Genomic DNA, 23,270 nt, shown 5'->3' with positions numbered 1-23,270 from the left:
AAACGTGGCAGAATGTGAAGCTGTAGTTTTATTAGGAGTATGTGGAAGATAAGGCATGTGGCAAACACAGCAGCAAATGCACTTTTGCTCCATAAGCTGTGGCATGGCAATGGCACCTTTAGGTCGGAAAGAAACCCAGGTAAACTTTCTCTTGTGTCCTTCTGCCACCCAATTCACAGAGCAGCTCCAGCCAACCCCCCAGAGGATGTAATTTGCACCAAATAAAGGTAAAGTACCAGTGAAAGGACACCGAGTAAAAGTGATCAAGGAAAAAATCTGGAAAACCTAAATTCAGCAAGTAGGTCTTCATGTAAGAGCAAACAGAAGTTACAATAAATGCTACTTGCAGTAGAACAAAGATGTTTTCTTTCAAATAGCAGTTTATATCCAGGTTATTAGGTAATTTGTCCTGCTTATGAGTTTCTTTAGGCTTAATTGCAGTTTCTAAAATCCAACTCAAAAGTCTTCCCATCAAATTTCTTTTCAAATAAAATGCCACCTCAATAAACTCATTAAAGTTCTTTTCCTGTTGTTTAATAATTATTCCTGCTAATAATAATTCATAATACATGAGACTCGAGTTTCTTGTTTCAAAAATTTAATTTCTCCTCCACTACAAACTTCAAAGAAGTAATTTTTTAATGAGAGGTGCACCTCCCTTTCAATGGCTTGAAACAGTCAGTACACTCAGGAAAAATACAGAGAAATTTTAGTTGTGTGGGTAAACATTGTCAGCAAAACATGCCCAGAGGGTTGTGACAAAATAAAATCACATGCAATAATTCTGCTTCTCAAGTCAGGTTTAAATAGCACACAAATGTATTACAAAAATAGAAGATTAAATGTGATGCGATTAATTCTAAAAAATCACCTAATAAAATAAATATTCAAGGTGGCATATCAAAATGAGAAGAAGGGAGATGTGAAATTCCTGGAGCAAAGAATCCTGGAAGAAGATGAAGCTTTGTAAGCACTGCTGAGCATTTCACTGTACAATTTTCAGGCTTGTTTAGTAAAGCTCTTAGAGGGCCAGAATTCGAAATCATCAGACACACCTTGAAAACTCCATAAAAAACGCACAGAAATGCCTTTTGTACTATGACTTATCTAAATAATTGTACTAATTTTTCTATTTCACTGTTTTTTCTCTAATGTATTGTGAACAAATATATGAAATGTACATAACATTCCACGTAATCAAACTTTCTAATAACAAGTTGTGAAACATTTTGTCACTGTAAGAATATTCTTTTTACCACAGCTTCATTTCTGTTTGCAACTCCACTCTGGTATTCTCTATAGTCTTTTTGGAGGTATGTTTTATAAAATCTCTGTGCTTTTTTGGATGCTTTTATAAACCTTTAGTCTTGCTTATGTCTCATCATCTCTTTGCAAGATGTAAGCTAAGTGCTGCACATGAATTTCAATCCCTGCCAGATTTTAGTGCCCCTTTTTGGATTAATTTATTTGTGGGTACCTAACTTGGCTTTTGTGGTTGGATGTGAAACTTGGATTTGGGGCAGGGGGAAGAAAAAATATAATTTTTTAATAGTGCATCACTCAAAATATCTTGTTGGTCTTTTCTAAGGTATCCAACTCAGTTGAATTTTGCTATAGGAAAGAACTAGCTATCAGTAAGTGTCCTAGTAAATTGTACAATGCCAAAAGTTTGGATTTATATGAAAATGGAAGGGTTATACTTTCCTACTTCATGCACCAGCAGAAACTGAGTAATGAGCAGGCTAAGTGGAATATTGCAGAGGATGTTGTGTCACTGGAAAAGTAGTGTATGATTTATTGTGAAACATAATTGCTTAACATACTTCGACTTTTATAGATTTACTTTTTCTGTAGTTCATTCCAATTAGTTAAAAAATAAATAGATGTCAGAGTATTCCTTTTCCCCTGTCCCCTGCGCTGTGTTTTTTCTGTTTCTCTATTTTTGGCATTCAGTGATAAAATCTTTTCACATTAAATTAAAATTAAATTATATAGTTTATTTTAAGAATATCCTTATTACAGGCTTGAGTTTTTACCCTTGACCTTAATGTATATTATTCAGTGTCAAAGTGCAACTCCCTGCTTCCTTAAGTCTGTGGACAAATTAAAATATTCCCATAGATGGAAGTGATCTAAAAGCTTTTAGTGACCTTAGCTTTGAAAATACTAATTTAAATAACTTTCAAGATAAGGATTTATGTATTGAATTTTAAGGGACTGATGTAATCTTTAACTGTTTTCTCCCATGACATGCACAGATACACAGATTAAATGAAAGAATGTTTGTAGTTAGAAACTTAAATGTTCAAACTAGGTGAATCAGTCAGAATTTAAGACCACAAAGGTTTTTTTATCTCTTGATGATTAAGACTTCTAAATTCATTTGTTCATCTTCATTGATTTGTTTGATTTCTTAAAACCCCCAGCAAATGTAATGTAAAGTTACTCTCTTAGTAATTTGTTTCATCCTATCTTTGTCTTCAGTGTACTTTTTTTTTAGAGGGTTTTGCTGGTTTTTTTAAATACTTTTTCTCAACCTAAAAGAGTGCAGAAGATAATAGAGAAATTTTGAGACACACTCTGTGCAGTGTATGGACTTCTTTTTCATAAATGAAGCAAGACAGTCTAAGAAATTATTTTCTGCATATTCATGCTGTATAGCTGTAAATTGAAAAACAAATTGGAAGGCAGAACTTCATACTATTTTAAGCACACCTACTTTGTCATGTGCAAAATCTACCAAAATAAAAACCAAAATGTGTGAGGTTTTGTATAATAAATTATAGTATGAAAGGAAGAGCTATCATCTATTTTATTCTTTGATGGTTAATTATATTCTCAGAATAGGATCCATGTGTGACAATGAGTGGTGATACAGGGATGGGAGATTGTCTAAAGCCCTCATTTTAATTAAAAGTTTGGGATAATGTTGGCACAGGCTCTTGTGACATTGCCTTCTGCATCTACCAGCTGCAATATGTGCTACTGAGTATTTTTCTGCAGTGCCTGATCTAGCTCTGAGTTCTAGTAATTCTCCCATCTGTTACAAAATGACCTTGAAATTATTTTTAGGGCTTGGTGTTTTCCAATCCTGAAAGTCAGAGGAAGAGTAGTTCATTGCAGTTCCAGCCAATTTTGGTTGTGCTTGCACCTGGTACTGAATTAGTCTGACATATCTGAAAGTAAAAGTTGTCATTTGTAGAACCTCTTGCTTGTGGGTTTTTAGGTACTTTTGGAGATTGCTGTATATTTTAATCCTCTCCTGAAATATATAAAGTGATTTCTGCCTATAGCTGCTGCTGTTCACAGGTGCTTCTCACATGTGGTATTCCTGTATTCTTATTACTCTTTAAAAGTTTTCTGGATATTGGTAATAATAAAAAAAAAAAAATGTATAAGGAGTAAGAATTTGGCTGAAAACATCCTGGCCAGTAGTAGTACCAGTTGGTTTTGTCCTGTTTGTGAGATAGCCAGCATGAATAGACTATGATCTTGATAGATAGTTGGTGGGAAAGAGGTTGATTATAAAAAAAATGTCTTTTTTTGTCTTTTTACTAGAGATATGTGTTTTAGTGGCAGAAGCCTTGATCTGTGTGGGACTTGCCTAGTTTCAGACAGTGCAGCTGCCTCACACTGACATGCAGTATAAAAAGGTCAAAAGTGCCAACAAAATCCCATTTTGTATTTGAATTATGAACAAGATTCCCCACCATCCTCTCTGTTAGCACATCTGCCAGTTACTCCATTCCTGCCAAACTGAGAATAAAAAGACTTTCAGAGATATTTTATGAGTAAACACTTGAAAGTTAACTTTGTCGAAAACTGTCTTTGCAGCCGAGTCATCCTGTCTCAAACAGATTGGATGTTTTCCAAACCCCATTTACATTCCCCTGTCAGAAAAGGCCTCATGAGCTTTCCTGTGAGTGTTTTTAGGTGTCTTCTTGATTTCTTAGAATAGTGGAGTTGGTGTGAACCTTAGGAGGCTCGAGGTTGTAAGTTAACAACTGGTATAGAGAGCAGAGGGACAATCCACTGAGCTCCTGAGTAACCTCAGAGCTCACCCTGCTTGGAGTTTGGGTCTCCTGAGGTCCTTCCCAACATGGGTGAGCCTGGAGGGGAGGAAGTGGTGGAAAGGGTGTTCAGGAGTAGCAGAAAGCTTGGAACAGAAGAGAGACTCTGAGGGTGACTTGGTTGATGATAGTCAAGATGTGCATTAGCTATGAATAAATTCTCTTTAGTGTTCTGTTCTTTGGTTTTCACTTCTGTCCATGTTCATCAAGTGAGCCTTGGGAAATGGTGAAGGAAACATGGATGAGATAAAACTTGTGATCAGAAAAAGCATGTTAAAAGAACAGAGATCAGTAGAACTGAAGCTGGTAATTGAAAATGTATAATTCAGCAACAGGATATGAAAGAATAAACTTCTAAGACGCTCTTCCTAGGGTATGGAAAAAGTAAAAAATTACATATCTTTGATAGTGTTTTTCACTGATGAATACCTAGGTTTCCTGTAATGGTTTTAATCAGAAGCCTCTGTTTACTATTTATAGATAGATACATATTTCAGGCTGTATCCTATATGTATGTATAATGAAGAAGGACAAGAAGGTAATTCTGCAAATCTGCTGATAAGACAATAAAAAGGCAAGTTCCTTGACAAAGGGAAGACTCAAAACTTTGATGGATAATATGGACAATACAGGAGTATCAGGAGTATTCAGTGGTTTTTTTTGTTTGTTTTGTTTTGGTTTTTTTTTTTTGTTGTTTTTTTTTTGCTTAGACTCCAAGGGCAAAGTCTGCTTTCAGACCCTTTTTGTGTGATGGTGCACTCTGAAAATAAAGTAGGAGAGCAATAGGTTAAAGAGGCTGTACATAAGTGGGGTACACCCAGAGGCTTGGATGATTTCAGTGATCTGACTGGTGATTATTGTCTGAGAAAAATCATAGTGGTCAGGGGAAATTTCTGACAGCTGAACCAAGGTTGAAGAAGAAGGCTGAGGAGTCTGTAGGGCAATTCCAGAAGATAAGAACCACCTCCTCACCTCCTGTTGGAAATCCGTGTCCAAGCAAGTGGGTTCCATCAGATGGGTCAGTCAGAAAGCCAGCCTGGATTTAGCAAAGTCAGAGCAGGCATGGTCAGCCTGATTGCTTTCTTGATGAAATGACTCAAGCTGTGTGCCAAGGTTGCTCCAGTCAGTTCTGCAAGACTTTCAGCCTTGTCTCCTGCAGCATTCCTGCCTAGGAGCTGAGGAACTACAGGGCTGGATAAGGTTGTTTAGTGGGTTAAAAACTGGCTTGGCCACTGCCATTTCAACAGTCAGAGGCTCTGTGTGCAGCTCTTAACTGGTATCAAGGAGAGTCTTAGGAATTGTGAGGGAGCTGATCCTGTTTGGAGTTTGGAGAAGTGAGCAACATGATGAGACAGAGCACAGCTGTAGATGTCACTGGAGTGAATCACTGATCAATTGAATGTTCAAGGTCCAATCCAGATACATCTAGAGCTAAGGATGATCCATACATTTATATCTTTGAAAGTGTCTGGATTTAAACATACCATAAAATGCTGGCATTTCAGCTTATCCTGGAGCAATGGATTCCTGACTTCTTTAATAAGTCTTCCTTAATGACACATTGAAGCATATGCTTGGAGCACAGTTGACTTGGTGCAATGGCTTGAAACAGTCAGTATACTCAGGAAAAATATAGAAAAAAATAAGTTAAATATAAGTTTGAAATATAAAATTTAAGTTAAGGGGGATATGTTACTATAAGAGTGGTAATTCAGGTGAGATGTGCTAAAAGAAAAGGAATAATACTGGAGTGAAAAGGCTGATGAAATTTTTTGGTCCAGACTGTCAGGAGGAGGAGTGGAGGTGAGAAATCTGGGCTGAAAATCCTGCTGGGATCCTGGGCAGATAATCTTCTAGTTTTCACCTTATCTCAGGAAAGACAAGTGATCTTTCAACCTCACTGGTCACATTTTTTTTCCTCAGTCCATCACAGTGTTCTGAGTTCTGTCTAGTTAAACAAATAATAAAGCTAGAGCACAGAATGCAGTATTTCTGGAAATATTGTTGGGCTGGGGGAAAGGAATAATACCTATATATTTGAAGGAGTAGTATCTAATAGTTGTGTAGTATTTTTCCTTTTAAAAAATTGTACATGAGTGGAATGAATAATTTGTAATCTTATTTGTAATTATTAATATGTTTAATCAATAAGTGATACTTTTTTCATTGTTCATGCCTTAATTGTTGCTTTTTGTAGCAAATAGCCTCAGAGGTGGTTACAAGATGAATGAAATAAGATTAGGCTTCTTGGTAAATCATAGAAAAGTCACATATGGCCACTTATATGCCATATGCGACTTTTCTATGATTTATCAAGAAGCCCACCAAGATAAAAAAAACTCTAAAAAGTGTGTTTAATTTCCCCAGGTAAGGAAAAAACAAGTGACTAAAGTAATAAGCTGGCATATACAGCTCTTCATGGTCAATGGAAAACATATCTGTCATTTGTTTAAATACAATCATCTGCACATATTCTGAAATTCTGCTTAAACCAGTTTTAAAATTCTGGTCATCAGTGAAGTGGTTGTAGTTGGATGATCCCCAGTGCTCTCAGATTCTCAGCTAATGTAAATTGACTTTAAAGGAATTGGGCTAATTTACTCCTCCTAGGATCTGACACATTATTGACCAAAATATAATTGAGAATTGCTGTGTCCTACATTAACATAAATTTTTTTCTTCCCCATAACTGAAGTAGCATTTTACAAATTCTTTCTCAGAAAACTTATTTCTGTTTGTTCCTTCTCCCTTCTCACTTCATCATCCAAACCCAGAGCACTGAATTTCTCAGCACACAACTTCAAAATCTCTCCTTTATCTATGTGTTTTGAGGTAGTTGACTTCATTAAGTATTTCCTCTCCTGCACCAGTTTATAGAAGCTATTTATCACTGAAACCTTAGGGGAAATCATTATGTACACTGCCTTTCAAGAAGCATTGGACACTGCTCTGTCTGATTCAATGAAGTTCAGCTGTTCTTTTCCTTTTTTCTCCTTTTCCTAAAGCTCTTTGCTTTATTGCTTTTTTCTGTTTTGAAAACAATGAAAGCCTTTTGTGCCATCAGGCTCTCGTTAGCAGATAGCACAGATGAAATTGCAGAATATTAGACATTCCACAGGGATGAAGGATAGTCTAAAAGAGGACATTGTCAGAATGAAGCCAATAATCTTCAATCTTGTGTTACCTTTTATAATTGCATTTTTATTGACTTGTTCAGAAAATACATTCATAGACCTGACAATTGATGGAGTACCGTGTATCAAGGTAATTGGTAGATACCACATATCAGTCTTGTTTTCTGATTGTGACTCTGCTCAGCTTGGAAGGAATGTCATGTAGAATACATTGCCACGAGTTCTTTTGTGATATATGAGGAGTCTTTTGATTATATGTGTTTGGGTATTTTTGTGGTATTCAGGGAAAAAAAGGGAAGAAAAATGCCATCATTGAAGTGGTTAATTTTGATTCTGTCCACTTTTGAGAGTGAGTTTTATTGTTCAGCCACTGATGCTCCAGAGGTGCCAAGAGTGTGAAGAATATGCTTCTGTATCATATTGCTAGTATTTACCTGTATGAAATGACATCACAGGCCTTGGGACAACTTTAATTCACAGTAAAAGAGAGTTGCAAAACTTTGTCATTTATCACTGACCAGTCTGTTTACCCAGATGTTCTCACGTTTTTGAAACTGGTCATTGTAAGTCATAGGAGGCCCTCTCCTGGTAGCCACCTAAAATATATCATGATAAGCTGTTAAAAGAAAGATAGAAAAGAGGTTGTAATCAGGCTGCCTTTAAAATTTTTGTGTTGTGTAATTCCAATGCTAGGGACTAAGCAGTCAGAAATTAGTCTTAAAGTATGGTATTTATACCCACAACAGTGCCAAAATGAGAGATTTTTAACAGTTAAAATGCGGGGTGTTTTCCACATGCTGTTATTTAGAAGTTGTGTCCTGTAAGGTTCCTGGATTTTTCAGCTGTTCCTGTTCTTGTCATGTTTTTCCTAGGTGTACATTCCAAGCAGAGTTGCTCTTGTGCTTCACACCACGGACATCCCAAAGTGAAGTTCTCTGTAACCACCACCAAAGAAGGAAGTCACAAAGAAGTGCTGATACACTGTACTAGTACTAAGTATAACAAAACTTGCTCTAAGGAGGCTTTCTGAGGCTGAGTGTAGTAATATTAGGTGTTTAAAATGTAAGGTTAATATTCCATGTAATTGCAGAGCTCTTGACTTGCTAGGCCCTCTTTTGAGGAAGCTTTACAAAGAGGCAGAAAGGAAAACGTTGGGTTTGTAGTTCTAGTAGTACAAAATTACACTTAAGGTGTTGCAAAGCAGCAGGTGTACTCAATTAAATTGTTGTTTACAGAATTTTATCAGGAATGATAAGAGTGATCCTGATCCGAAGTTTGTAATTTCTTATATTGAATTCAAATATTCATTATGTATTAATGCTTCTTACTAAAAGTAAGTAGTTTGCTTAAATAAAACAGAAGTTTTTGGCTAAAAGGCAGCCTTAACGGTTTGTGGGACCTAATTTGAGGCTCCTCTTCTTCAATGAAGTCTAACATGGAATTAGAAATAGTCATCCAAATGGATGAGAAGGTCCTCTGAGAGTCTTGCACTTTGCCATGTTTTATTTAATTACAAATGCACAGAAATGCTGGGCAGCAAAACAAGCAGGCTGATTGAGTGGGGGCCTGCTGATGCTGTTGTGTGTGCTGGTTATCTGCTCCCACCCAATCACTTAGTCTGAACATCTCACTTGCTACAGATGGACAAAAATGACACAGCTGTTTTATTTAGATCACTAAAATGTTCAGTGAGAAGCATGTTTTGATCTTAATGCAATAATACCACACTGGAAGAGGTGCTTAAAGTTCTTGCACAGTTCTTCCCACTGCATTTATTTCACTAACATCAGGACCTTGCAATACTGATTTCACCACTTCCAGAAGCTGCCTTTCAGCTTGGAACATGATGATGTTCTTGCACTTTTATAACTTTTGAAACATTGCTTCTTGTGAAGAAGCAGTCTCAAAATTCAGTGATCAAACTAAGGTGTTTTTTTTTTTTTAATTAAAATTAAGATAGTTAATTATTGGAGTGCTGCTAAGATAATTCAAGTGAGTTCCTTCACAAGCTACAACTTTTTTTGTAAAGAGTAAGATTTTGTATATTTGAAAATGTATTGCAGAGTGTTCTGGAAAATTAATACCAAATTAACGAGACATGCTTTATTTTGTTCCATTTATTTAAAAACATATTTGAATTGGTTCTGAAATGAATGTCTTTTGTACCAATCTGAATTTTCTAACTTTTAAAGTAGCCAAAGAGGAAGATGTCCGTGACCATTTCCAAGTCATAATTTTACCCAATTTCCTTTGTGACCCATTGTGTAAACTACTGAATAGTTGGTGCCAACACTGCCAAGCTATTCACAGTTCTTGGAATGCTTACTTGTGGCTTACTTCTTAAGCAAAATAAGGGATGGAATAATGCAGCATGATGGAAAACAGTCTTTTGCAGAATTCACACTGACAGGGGTTTGTGAACATCCCCAGTCTGATATGTTCTGTGTGGCAGAGAATGTTATATTGCAGTTGAGTACCATAGGATCATGCTTCATTTTCCTCTACAGCAGTTTGATCATTGTTTGGTTGTGGGCTAATAAAAAGCATTCCTGTTACGCTATGACTTTAAATAAAATATACTGAACTGTTTTAGCAACTGGAACTGATTATCTTTTTTTTTTTCCCAGATTGTTTTCATTTTTATGAAATGACTTCTAATACATGTTATATTTACACTGTATTGATCTAATATGTTTTATAGGGTGGTTTTTGGTTTTTTGGGGTTTTTTTTTTTGTTTTTTTGGGGTTTTTTTTTGTGGGTTTTTTTTTTGTTTGTTTTTTTGTTTTTTTTTTACTGGCACCAGTTTCAGGTTTCAAAATGTAATGGCAAGCGTCTGTGTCAAACCTTTTTTCAAGACAAGGAATAAATGTATGATGTGAAGTATAAACTGTAAAATCGCATGCAAAATAAACTCTGAGGAGGAGAAAACAAATGCATATATGGTTTCATTCCTTGCATTGTAAAATGATTTTACAGCAGTCTTAACAGTGAAAGACAGTTTAGATTTTGCTCCATCCTAAAATCAGGGACTTGTCTTGGTCAAAAGCATTCATAATGAGATTGATAGAATATTTGACCTATGCATATTTTCTTTAACATAATGATAGATTAATAAAAGTGAGCAACAAAATTTGCAAAGTGAGCATGTAAACACAGAAAGCATAATAATTAGGGCTTTTGGAGCCCACCTCTGCGTTTTAATGGTTAGCGTTGCTACTTCCTGTCTTGCAAGACTGGGAAATTTTCCCTTTCAACACCCATGGAAAGCCATTTTCTTCCTCCTGCTCTTTGAATATTGATGGATTATGAAGAGAAAAATTCAGCTTTCATCTTCGTTCTAGTAACACTCTGCAACCAAGGTGAGTCCTGTACTGAGGATGCCACCATGGCTGTTTGAAGCCTGGCATGTTCTGAGAAGCAGATGAGCTCCAGAGCTTTTTTGCTTGGCCACACCTGACCACTCCAGCTCTGTCAGGGAAGCAAACAAAGTGGTCTGTGGTGATATAGCCCAGGGCACAAAGCTCTCCACAGATATTCAGACAAAGTGAAGGATAAACTCTTTAAAAATGACCTCTTAGTGTACAGGACTGATAGGGATTTATATTTCAAGGTTTGGAAATGCAGACTTCCCCGTCACCTGGGAATTCTTGCTATCCCTGGCCCCAGAAGTTGTTCCTCCATGGTTTCTCTAACACATCATGAAAACTCAAGTTCACCTTCACCTGCCAATTAATCTAAAAAGTGAGGCTGACCTTCCCTCTGTCTTGCACTGTGTGTGTGATGGGTTCTTTACACTTAATCATTCAAGTTACTCTCCAGACCAGGTGGCTATTGTGATAACAGGCAGGCATCCACTACACTGGTGTGTTCTATGAGCAATGAGTTTTAATTTCCCCGCTGTTTTCTCCTCCTCCCACAACTCAACCTTTACTGTCCTGAAGTTTTTTTTGAAGATGAAGATTGGAATCATTATTTAAAATTGGTGAGTACTTCTGGAAAACAAATCTCATTGGAAAAAAAGTCTTTGAGCTTTCTGGATTTTTTTTTTTTTTTTCCTATGAAGTTTTTCTTGCTCATTTTATTCAATTTAGTAAAGACTTTTCTAACCATGTGCTCTGAAGAACAGGAATGTGGTGCTGGTAATTGCCAAAGGGAGAGCAGTTGTGTGAGCAGTAAGATACCAGATAAGCAATTGTGTGGTACTTGCAGATGCTGCAAGGTGATATTTTTGTGTATTAATTCTGTTTTCAAATTATATTTTAAGTATCTTGAAGCAGTTTTAGATTCCTCATTTTTTTTTCGTGACTCCAGGTTCTTAACAGCCTATTAGTGGTTAAAGGAAGAACTTCCTGTCTATTTGAGTCTCATTTCTCAGATCTTAAAAGCAGCTCAAAAGTTAAGTAGTAAAGAGTGAAGATTAAGTGAATGGACAGCAGAAATTGTTTCCTTTACCTTAAATAAATGTGTACATTCTATTTAGGATATGTTGAGGTGTATGATTTGCCTGTCTTCTTCTTTGTAATTTAATTTTCTAGGAATTTAAGTATTTTATCACTGACTGATGCTTCCAAATGGGGCATATGGACATTGTTGAACTACCTCTACAGAGATGAAGCAGTGCTTTACATATTTTTATGTATTTTACTTTAGCTGGGATCCCAGTTCCATAAGAATCAGCCTATAAGTGGTATCTTCTTAACAATAAATTGGAAGGGTTTTGCCAAGGAGGACTCTGCACATGTGTGTGTTTCCACACCTCATAGTTTATGGTGCAAGTGTTTTGAAAGGGTTGAGAGTAAAATTTGCTGTGATGGAGAGCTGTTGCTTATGCCAGTCTTTAATTCTGTTTGGTTTTCCAGATTATCTAGAGTTGGTTTCAAATTTTAGAGGAGAGAAGCAGTGTCTTTCTGAAAGTTTCACAAGCATTTAAGAAAAAAAAAGGATATCCAAAAGTTTTGGTTATGTTTGCCTTCATATAGAGAGAAAATTTGGGGGTTTTTTTCTTCATGGAATGTTTCCTTTAAGTATGCTTTTTCAGTTTCTGATTTATAAGTGAAAATAAGCTGCAGTAGTAGTGATGGACTGACATATAACTGCTCTTGTTAAAAATAATTATATAAATTGTTGGATAAAAATAACTCCAGTTGAATGCATTAAAAATCTGCTTATGGAAAGGTAGAAACAAAAGCTTATGATGACTCATTAGATGAGACAAATTATATTTTTCATGCCTGTGAGTACAATATGTACCCTGTAAATATAAATAAGTCTTGGCTATTCATGGAAAATTAAAGCCTAAATGACATTAGGACAAAACATAAGAATTTGTAGGTATTGAAGAAATCAGTCTGAGCTTAGCTGATGGTTTTGCATATTTACAAAGCTATTTTGAACACTGGAAAAAATACTAAGTGTTTAATTGAAATAGGTCTGAAAACTGTCTTAGAAAGTTAAGATAAAGACAATAATTTCTCAATATTAGGAGAGTATTAAAATTGATGCAGCACTAATCATCCATGCCATTTGACTCCACGTCAGATTAACTTCAAATTTTCCATATTGTTAAAAGCCAGGAGCAAACTTTCTCGACTTGCTTGTGTCTTCTGACTGTGCCTCACAGATGACAATTTAAATGTATGGAACGAGGGCAGTCTGTAATTGAATATTGAGTGCATTAAATTCACATCATTCTGTCTTTGCTGGTGGTATGACAGAACAGGTAAGAGTGCATTTAGGGAGAGGTGTGTCTGCAAACACTGAAGAATCCAAGCTGCCAGTGCTGCAATGGGTGTCGTGGTTTAATCCCAGGCAGCAGCCAAGCCTGAGGCAGCCACTTGCCCACTGCCCACCAGAGGGATCAGGGACAGAATCAGAAGGGTAAAAGCTGGAAAACTCATGGGTTGAGATATAGGCAGCTTAATAGGCAAACACAAGCAGAGCAAACCAGGGCATTCATTCCCTGCTTCCCATGCTTGGGCAGGTGTTCAGCCATCTCCTGGAGATCAGGACCCCATCACACATAGCAGTGGCCTGGGATGACACATGGCATCACTCCAAACATTCCCCCTTCTACCTTACACAGTGAGCAGGATGTCCTGTGGTCTGGAATGTCCCTTTGGGCTGTTTGTGTCCCCTGTCCTGCCTGTGTATCTTCCCAGCCTCCCAGGCATCCCCAGCTCCCTCACCAGTGTGGCTGGATGAGAAACAGAAAAAGCCTTGGCCCTTTGTAAGGCCTGCTCAGCAATAATAAAAAACATCTCTATATTATCAGCACAAATCCAAAACACAGCCCATACCAGCCACTGTGAAGAAATCTAACTCTACCCCACCAAACCCAGCACAGCAGGACCTGGGGGCAAGCACCCAGCTGTCCTGGGATATTGGGTCTGGTGGGACATGTTCATGCTAAAACAGTATTGATAAATCAGTGTTTTGGCTGTTCCTCAATGGTGCTTGTGCAGTGTCAAGGCCTGTTTCCTACCCTGTCCTCACTCACATCTTCCTAAGGAGTGCCTGGACATCTTCCTGCTCGTGGAAAGTTGGGAATGAATTCCTGTTTCTGCTCTGCTTGCACATGCACCTTTTGCTCTCCCTGCTGAAGTATTCTCACCTTCCTTCTAGTCCCTCTCCATCCTGGAGGAGAGGGGGCTAAGCAAGCACCTTGTGAGGGTGTTTGGCTGTTTGCTGGGATCAACCCACCACCTCCAGCAAAAACTTTGTGAGCTGGCCACCTCAGAAGGAAATTGGCTGACCAGGAGGAAAGCAGGTAAAGTTATTTGACATAAAAGGGAAGAGATAAATCCCAACTTTTCTTAGCTGCCTTTACAAAACACTGAGTGTGTATCTTCTGTCTACTTGGGTTGTATGTAGAGTGAGACAACTGGAGTAGGTTAATTATCCTGCTGTTCAGGTATCACCTGCAAGAGGGAACAGACAGTCTATATATTCACTCCATTTCATGCTAGAAGTTCTCGGACCTGTTCTTTTGCAGTAGTAGCGTGTGATTGTCCCTGTAGAAAAGTGTAAAAATATTTTTCTACTTCAAAATGGAAGTAAGTTCTAATGTAAAAGCTTTCATAAAAATTTATTCATTATTAAAGGGGAGGATGGGATAGGAGCAGCTAGCAGAAGACTACCTTCTGGTTCAGTGAAGATATGGAAAATTAACTGAAACATTAAATGAAAACCAGACCTTTAAAATGCATTGAATTTTAACCATTACTTTTGTATAAAGCTCCTTTCGGGTGTTGACTGCTGCTTCTGGGTTTTTGTTGTTTTCTTTGTTTCTAACAGTGGGTTTAGACCAAAGGCAACACTCTGAGTCTTTCTGTGCTCTGTAACCTTGTCACTGCTACTTATGTATGTTTGAGGCAATCCCAGTTTTCAGTCGGGGTTAGCCTTGCTTTGGGAGTTTCCAGGGTGGGGATAAAAACAGAGACTGAAGATGTTTCCTGGTTTTGTTAAATACCACTTAAATTCCTGCTTTTTCAATGCCACTAATAAATTTAAATCTTTAATTGTGGCATGCCTTTGTCAGAAAACAGCGAGCCCTATGCAGCACCAAAAAAAAGCATGTCTTTAGACTGGCATGAGAAAGCAAATTATGCAAGCACATCATGTCCAAAACAGAAATTAATTTTTCTATCCAGGTTTGTTTATCTGAAGAGACCTAGTGTTGACGACTTCATGAAATGGAGCAGATGAGCTGTATAGCATAGAGAACAGGTTTTTTGTGCAAACCCCCCCCTATTTTCCAAGGCAAAAAAATATTCTGGTATTTGAAATACAGGAGTTTGTTTTGTTGGGGTTTTTTTTAATGAAAAATATTGGATTATGACAAGTGAGCATTTTCATACTAAGAGATTTGTCAAAAACCATTCCAGAACAGTTCTATAAAAATACCATTCAAAATCAATGCTTCTATTATGTGCAAAGCATGGACACTCATAGCTTTAACTCTGTTAGTGTATGCAGCTGCTTAAAGAGGGTTTTCATTAAATTCATTGTATAATTGAATTACTGTGCCATTTTTATGGGGAACAAAATTAAAAATCATATTAAGTAATTGGGCTATTGAGTTGGCTTTTCTTCTAAAATTCCAGTCACTTGTGTCGCTTCTGTCTGGTGCCTTTTGGGGAGCTTGGCAGGCAGTGGTTTGGCCAAGCTGCTGCCCTCAGCATCTTTTTTCCCAGGTGGGCCATGCTGTCCTGGTTGGCGTCCTTGCACAAATGCTGGTGATTCCAAGTGATGCACTGGATTTGGGAACTGATTTTGTGGAAATACAACTCTAGAATGGCATAAGCTGCTGTGATCTGAAGCTCTAGCTGGAAAATTGACTCTTTACAATGGATAGACATCTCAGACTCCCTGCAACCTGTCAGTGAGGGTGAATGCTGCATTCAGTACTTGTGTTTGCTCTAGTTGTGCTATTACACAGAACTAATTCTTCCTTCTGTTTTTCAATAACCTTCTGGATCTACCCGCCCTCGGTCCTCAAGCTTATCAGACAAGTGCAATGCAATTCCTCATACTCATGGATCAACACAGCAGACAGTTCTTTGTGACAATTAACTCCATTTTTAAAATACCCAAGGAATTCTGTAGTGTGACTAAGTATTTAGAAACAAGCTGAATATGATTTGCCCAAATGGGTAGAGCTGGTACAAAACATGAAAGGAGCAAATGTCCTGGAGTTATGCATCTGCTGCTGCTATAGAAGCTCTCACCAGGAAACATTTGCCTTGCACTGCCTGCTTGTTACAGTGGTTGATTGTAATGGTCCCATTTGAGCTTGAGTGGTGATACACACCTTGTTATGTAAAACACTGTGCAAGCTTGTTTAAACATGAGAGATAATTGCTGATTTCTCGCTGGCTGTAGCTCACAGGTACGTATAGTCACAGGTGCATTCCTGTGACTGATGATATATCCTGACCTCTGCTATTAACAGCCTTGATGGGTTTCAGTCTTGATCTTCTGAGCAGTCCTTGTGTCGCTCTCCCTTCCTATTTTTCTGTCTCCCACCTCCCAGGGAGGTGGAGATCTTGGTGTGGAGGTATTCGCGAGGGTTTGGGCCCATCAAAAGATTTATTAAAGACAAACCTCTCAGGAGCTTAAGACACAGGGAACTGCAGCACAAACAAATGTGTTGTCCCATGTTTTACTTCATCCTTAAAGGTCCAGTTTCTACCTCTTAACTTCCCCAGATTTTACAAATTCTTGTCACTCTAGTCTGGGGGCCCTTTCTCAGGCTGTTCCTGGCCTGAGAAGATCAGTAGCAGTGTTGCCCTCACAGCAAGGACTGGAACAGCACAGATGTAAGCTGCAATCAGAAGTGTGCAAATAAGCCACCTTCAGCTTCTTACATTTACTCCTCCATGTCATCTGCTGAGCACTGCTGTATGTTGTAGTTTGGGAATTCTCCCCATGAGGAAAAATGATAAGTCTGAGCACGTCTCTGCATGTATGTCAAAGTTACTTTTGTGTCCCACACGTCTCCACTCTGCAAAGCTGACAAGTGGCAGATGACTTGCCCAGAATTTGAGAGAATCACTCCAAAACTTTCCAGGTACAGCCTATTGTAGTGGGGGAAACAAAGCAAAGTATGAAGCTATGAAGGGTTTGTGATGACACATCACCTGCTGAGGTTGCTCTCATGCCCAGTGTATGAGTGAGAGTGAGTTGATGTGAATCCTCCTACAACTGCTGGATTGGTACAATCAAATTCACCCTCTTCCCATATGTTTTAGGGGATCCAGTCATGTCCATGCCAGTATGCAGGTACTGCCTGTGCTCAGGGATTACAGGTGCAATGTCATGAATTCAGGTGACAGAATGACCAAGGTGAACAAGAATATGAAACCTTGAGTGCACTGCATATAGACACAGAGTTTAGTGTTTCTAACTCCCAGTTCTTACTGGAATTGATCAGCTGCTCACCTCATCTTTCACAGTGACTGCTGCTGGCAAAAGACACAAGAGCCAGCAGCAGGTACCTGTCTGATAATCCTCTTTCTGGGGAAGGCAGGTTTGTTTGGGGATGGAGGGCATGTGATGGGGAATCAATGTGGAGCACAGATACCCAGATATCTCTGCTAGGTGTCTGTAGTGAAGCTGTTTCTCCTGCTTTGAAATCTTCTGTTAATGTATCTCTCTGTCACAGAAACATGAGTAATTTGGCCTTATTTTTGAAGTACACATTCTGTAGTATTTTGTACCCACTTCTTTTCTGCGTCTCTAGGTCGCATCATTAGCAACAGCAACCTACTGTTGCACAATATTTCTGCAAATTATGCTGCTTAATTAACCAAGTGATGTGTAATAATGCTATGTGACATTTTTATAGAAGTGTTACCTAAAAGGCCTGAACCTCTTAAAGTGATAACAGGAAAGTGGTAGTTGAGTTCAGAAAGATAAATGTGCTGCAAATTGTTTGGTAGCCCTGCAAGTCTGTGTCTATAGCAGTGGTTCAGATCAGAGCAGTAATGTGCAGTTTTGAAGTGAGTCCCTGCATGGTCTGCACTTACCACGTGCTAACTCATTTTCCAGAGCTATTTTGGGACAGAAACATGTAGATTCTTTAGAGGTGGAAATAAACAACAACCTCTTCTCCAAAAGCACTCTGGATGTCCCTTGGTGTGCTTTGCTTAGACCTGCAATATTTCCGTGCATGGCCTCTGTCCACTGCGAGGACTTCCCATGTGCATCTAATAAATCTTCCTGCCAGGAAGCCTCAGCACAGGAGGTAAGACTGCCTCTAATCCAGAGCATACTGCCCAAACCATGTGGAACAGCAGTGTGAGGAGCTCAGCTGCCACTTTGATCTCTTCCTAAAATATTTGCTAACACAGATGTAGCGTAATAGGCCAGCAAGTCTTTACTATTGTCAATCCCTATCCCTTGGCTTAAACCCTGTTCTTTATGTATCACTGAAAACCAAATTAAAGTCATAGAAATGTTTCTGGGACTGTTTACACAGAGCTGATGTTGTGAATCTACAATTATTTTTGCAGTTATTTTAATGTAGCTGTTACAGCATAATAACAGCCTTTAGTCATTGTTTTTCTGCCTCCTATGGCAAATAATGTGCCTGTCTAATACAACAGAAACTGCAGTCAGTAGCAAAATCTTTAATATCTAATTTACTAGACCTTATTTTGCACTTTTTCATCTGAAATGCAGATTTATAAATTGAAGCAGTGTGTGTAACATTTCAGTGAATGAAATCATTACCAACAGGATGTTTGGATGGCAACTGTAATTTGGCTTGAGAGGGTTTTGTAGCTGGGACTAATTTGTCTTTGTGTGCCAGAAGATTTTTAAAAGCTAACAAGTTTTATGTGATTTTTTTTGGTTGGTGTTTGGGAGTTTTGGGGGTTTTTTTTGTTTTGTTTTGGGTTTTTTTGTTTTGTTTTTTTAATGTGAGGAGGGTTTTAATTTATATAGCAACACATAGTGAAACACTTGGCTCCCCTCACTCCCTGGAGACTCCCTGGTTCATTCTCAGGCTGCTTTACCTGAGAGTTGCCATTCCCATTGGTACAGCCACAAGCTCAAATTCAGAAGCTGGTTCTCAGTCTTTGAGTTTGGTTCTTCCTCGTGCCACAAACAACACCTGAAGGGAACCCCCAAGAAAGGTGGAGAGGGACTATCAACACAAGCACATAGTGACAGGACAAGGGGGAAAGCAGGTTTGGATTAGATATCAGGAAAAACTATACTGTGAGAATGGTGAGATGCTGGGAGGTGTTGCCCAGGGAGATTGTGGCAGGTTTGATGGGAATTGAGCAACCTGGGATGGTTTCCTGTTCATGGCAGGGGAGGGGTGGAATGGTGAGAGGATCTTTAAAGTCCCTTCCAACCCAAACCATTCTATGATTTCATTATAATATTCACATAAGGAATTATGGGGGGCTGATTTTCATCTTCAACAGAAGCTTAGAAGTAAATATGATCCAGGCCCACTTGACAGATCTGTCACAAAGAGGATGCATTTCAGAATGTTCATTCACTGCTTTCAGAGCTTACTCAATTTCCCTTACTCAATTATTCCTTTATTGCAGTAATTTAAAAAAGCTCACCTATGAGGTGGATGGGATGAACACTGCCCTTGATGCCCTTCACATATTTGATTTTGCTAATTTTCTGCTACATTTTGTCATTGTGCTGCAATGTTGCATTCTGCAGCAAGTTCTGGAGCAAATTCTGGAGGGTGTCATGTTGCATGATAAAGGTACATCAAAGGTATGAAAAGGTATAAATGGCAAGAGTTCTATTTCTGGAGTAGGTAAAGGAGACCTCCAGGTGCTGCCCACCCTTGGTCACCAGAGACAGGCATTGCCCAGGCATCTTTTGATGACAAAAAAAAAAATACTGACTTCAAATAGATTTGTTGCTTATAGAATAATCCCTGTTTATGTTTTCATTTGATATCACAGAAAGCAAGAATTATTTGTAAATAATTCTTAGCTTCCGCAAAAGATTTAAAAAAATAAACTTTTAAGAGGGCTAAACAAAAGTATTGAAGCTGTTGCTCTCATTCCAGTCCTCCAGAAAAAATCATTCCTCAGCTTCCATAAAAATCCAGCAATAACTTTAAGTTAGTTTCTCCTCCTAAGCAGATGTCAGTGTCTCTCTGGGTGATTGTTTTTTGGTTTTTCCAGCACACTGATAATATACAAACATTTAAGAATCATATAAACAGTTCTTATTTTTTGCTGCCAAGATAAAACAATATTCTGTAATGCTTGAAACACTTAATTTGGCCCAATCATAATTTTTTGATATCTTGGTCTTAATGTGCCTGGGGAAGTGAGCAAGGTGGACCTGGACTCCTTGATCCTGAATAGGGAAAAAGCCAGACCAGATCTTTGCCATGACCTTAAGTGGAATGGTACTTTTTGCCTGTAGGAATACCTGGCCCACTGTGACTGTTCTGTTCCTCCTTTTTAAGGCTGTTTTGCATCCATAGAAAGGAGCTGTGTACATTTCTGGATGTGTGGGTGCCCTGTGCATGTGCACACAAAATATATTTCTTATTCTTCTCTTTGAGTGCAAGATTTCATCAATACTTAATTTACCCTGTTTCAGGGTCAGGAACAGCTCCTGTTTGTATGCCTGAACAAACCTAACACAAAAGTTCTGGTTTACGTAGGAAATTCCTAGACATGTATGCATAATCAGTAAACAATGAAAACTTCCTTAACACATCATCTTTGTTTCAAACAAAAGATTGTTCTTTACAGAGATTTTAATTTTTTTAATTATTTTTTTTTTTAGGAACATGATAAAAAGACTGATCTTCCTCTTGTGGAATTCTGCTAATGGGCCTTTTTTTTTATAAGTTCTACATTTATTAAGAAAAATATACAGACAAGCAAATAGACTTATATATTTCTTTCATATTAAGTATTTTATTTAATTATTAAGTGAAACTGTTGCCCTGACAACTTGCTAAAGCAGCCATAGAGTCTGTGTAATCCTGAATGCTCTTGCTAAAGTGGTTTCAGTGCTATTTGTTTGTTCAGTGGATTCTATTGAATCTTTCATTGAACTGGGTTCCCTTAAGGAAGTCAGTTGGGAAAGTTCTGGGATCACACATTCTAGGTTGGTGGGAATTATTATATTTCCTCCTTAAAGCTGTGATTTTGTCTTTGTGACACAGAGATGTAATTACAGGTCTCTGATACCTTAGCATCAGAATTACATGAAGTGGAACACAGGATTCAAGGCTCAGTATACTGAATTTGAAGAAGTGTTTTAATATTGTAAATTTGCCCAAAACTTCTGCCTACCTCTCAGACTGCCTATGAATTATGAAATGGAATTTGGGTTCCTACAGTTCCTGAGATATAGATATAGGTATCTCAGCCAAATAATAATCATATAATATGAGCTGATAATGACTGGGAAACTATTTCATCTTTTTTATTACTTTGCCCTCACCATCAGTACTTTTGCTGCATCCCCATTCTGCTCTGCTGTGATTTACCTTGTTATTTTATTGCAAGCTCTCTCAATGAGTTCCCAGAATCCCTGAAATTGTTGTGCCAGTTACCTCATGATGCTTGCTAACCTCAGCAGCTGATTCCCCAGGGTCAGAATTTGTCTCTGAGGTTCTTGATTTCAGGATTGGCAGTGCCCTTGGATGTTCCTCTAGCACCATGGAGCCTTGGCCTAAGGACCCTTTGGTGCTTTCTCATCTGGTAATTGCTCCATGAGAGAATAGGGATGCACAGGATTGTGCAGGAGTAAGCAAAATGAACATGTTTACAAATGGAATAAGCCACTGCAAAAGGATTCACGTGGTACAGCTGTGTCAGGGAGGGGCTGCCACACCCCACTCCTTCTCTTTGGCCACCCTGAACAGGAACTTAAAAGCTTGCTTGATTGAGGGATGCCAGTGAGATAAAAGCCTTTAAGAGGAAGATATATATATATATGATTTATTAAAAAATATGGATATTGATCTAGTACCGATATCCAACTGTGACGGACAAAAACTCTCTAACAGTTTAAATTTAGAAAGTGTGTGTTTATTGTGTGTGGGATAGCTCCCAAATACACACCACAGCTTCCAGGTGATTACAGAGTCTTTTTATCCATACAAGTATTGAATACCCAAAATACATATACATATTCATAATTTTGGTACATCCCATTCCTCGCTTCATATGCTTTTGTTTGTTTGTTCCTTGAAATGGGTTGGTGTCCCTTTCATGGGGAGGGGTCCCAAAATGAGAAAGTAAATAAAGTCTTTCTCGTTCTGACCTTTCTACCTTTTCAATGCAAAGAGGACAAATGAACTCTTGGTAGAACTCCCATTCCTTGTCTTCAATTGGTTTCAGAACAGAGGAGGCCACAATTGTCTTATGTTCCTAAAGCTCTTTGTCAGTTTCTATATTCTTCATTATAAACCCAGCTAAATAAACATTGTGCTGACAAGCAATCAATTATTAGTTAACTACTAACTCCTAACTTCATCAAGGCCTACTCATTTATTTTAATTAACTCTAGTAAGGCTTATTTCTAACTAAAATCTTAGCTCCTCTAAAATTTCTAAATTCCTTAAAGTTTACGTTTCATATATATATCTTATGCTTTTTATTTTTTGTCCCTTTTCCTTCAGGACTGGGGAGCTCAGTATCACACAGAAATGATGTACAGATATGCAAGGAATCACTCTGCCTGACTGACACCAAATCACACCAGACCTCCTACATCTCATCTTTTGAAAAAAAATCCCTGGAATTACTCTGTAGGAAATGCTGCAAAAGCTCATTTCAGGTCAATGAAAGCAGTCATAGTACTGTCAGAGTTGCCAAATCCAGCCCAGGACATTTATTTTCTGGCTCCTTTTTGCTTACCATTTGCCAATTATAAATGCGTTTTCCCCCTTAATTATTGAAAAGTGCAAACGCTTTTATGCTCTCCTGATTTATATATACTTTTAAATTAAATTTTGAGGGACTGTGGTGCTTATGATGAGAATTAAACATATTTCATATCTTAATAAGCCTATTTTTATATTATGCTGCTTTAACTACAATCATGCTAAGGAATGGAGTGAGGGGAATAAAATTAATGGGTTACTCTTGAAGTAGAAAAAATTATTCATTTTTGATAAAAGATCTTTTTGATAATTTACTCTTGACTTCACTACTTGATTTATCTCATCTTCTCACATTAATTTGTTTTTAATTTTTTCCCTTATGAGGTTTTTTTAGCTCCAGTAGCACCTCTGAGATGGTTGGATTGATGGACTACAAAATTCAGCATTTTTGAACTTAAAAAAGAAAAAGGCTTAAACACTTGAGCTAACAAGCAATATAACTTTAATGCAATAAACTAGAAATTCAGCTTTCCACTGCCTTGATTTAAGATGCTGAAATTTGATTATTTAGTTTTCCTTCTCCATCTAGAGTAGATATGAACTAAAGCTGCTTGGCCTCTTCCTTTTTTTCCCTCAGCTGTGTCGTTTTTTTCCCCAAATGTTCCCAGTACATCTCCCTGAATCCTTGTTAAGATGTTAGCCATGTAACATTATCAATGTTCCTGCATCTCAAC

At 37.9% G+C, this 23,270-nt stretch overlaps 1 protein-coding gene across 1 annotated transcript in view; it reads left to right on the top strand.

Annotated features, from left to right (window-relative positions):
• Nucleotides 1-9,800, top strand: part of GBE1 (1,4-alpha-glucan branching enzyme 1) — a 138,406-nt gene extending 128,606 nt beyond the window's left edge. Inside the window, exon 16 of the mRNA XM_031505937.2 lies at nucleotides 8,077-9,800. Within this exon, the coding sequence (XP_031361797.1) occupies nucleotides 8,077-8,133 (57 nt within the window). The 3' untranslated portion in view covers nucleotides 8,134-9,800. The remainder of the gene's footprint in view (nucleotides 1-8,076) is intronic.
• The last annotated feature ends 13,470 nt before the right edge of the window (nucleotides 9,801-23,270 follow it).

This window comes from Lonchura striata, chromosome 2 (assembly GCF_046129695.1).
Source record: "Lonchura striata isolate bLonStr1 chromosome 2, bLonStr1.mat, whole genome shotgun sequence".
In the NCBI taxonomy this organism is placed as follows: Eukaryota; Metazoa; Chordata; class Aves; order Passeriformes; family Estrildidae; genus Lonchura; species Lonchura striata.
The sequence above is the reverse complement of the archived record's forward strand: the minus strand, read 5'-3'. Positions and strand labels throughout refer to the sequence as shown.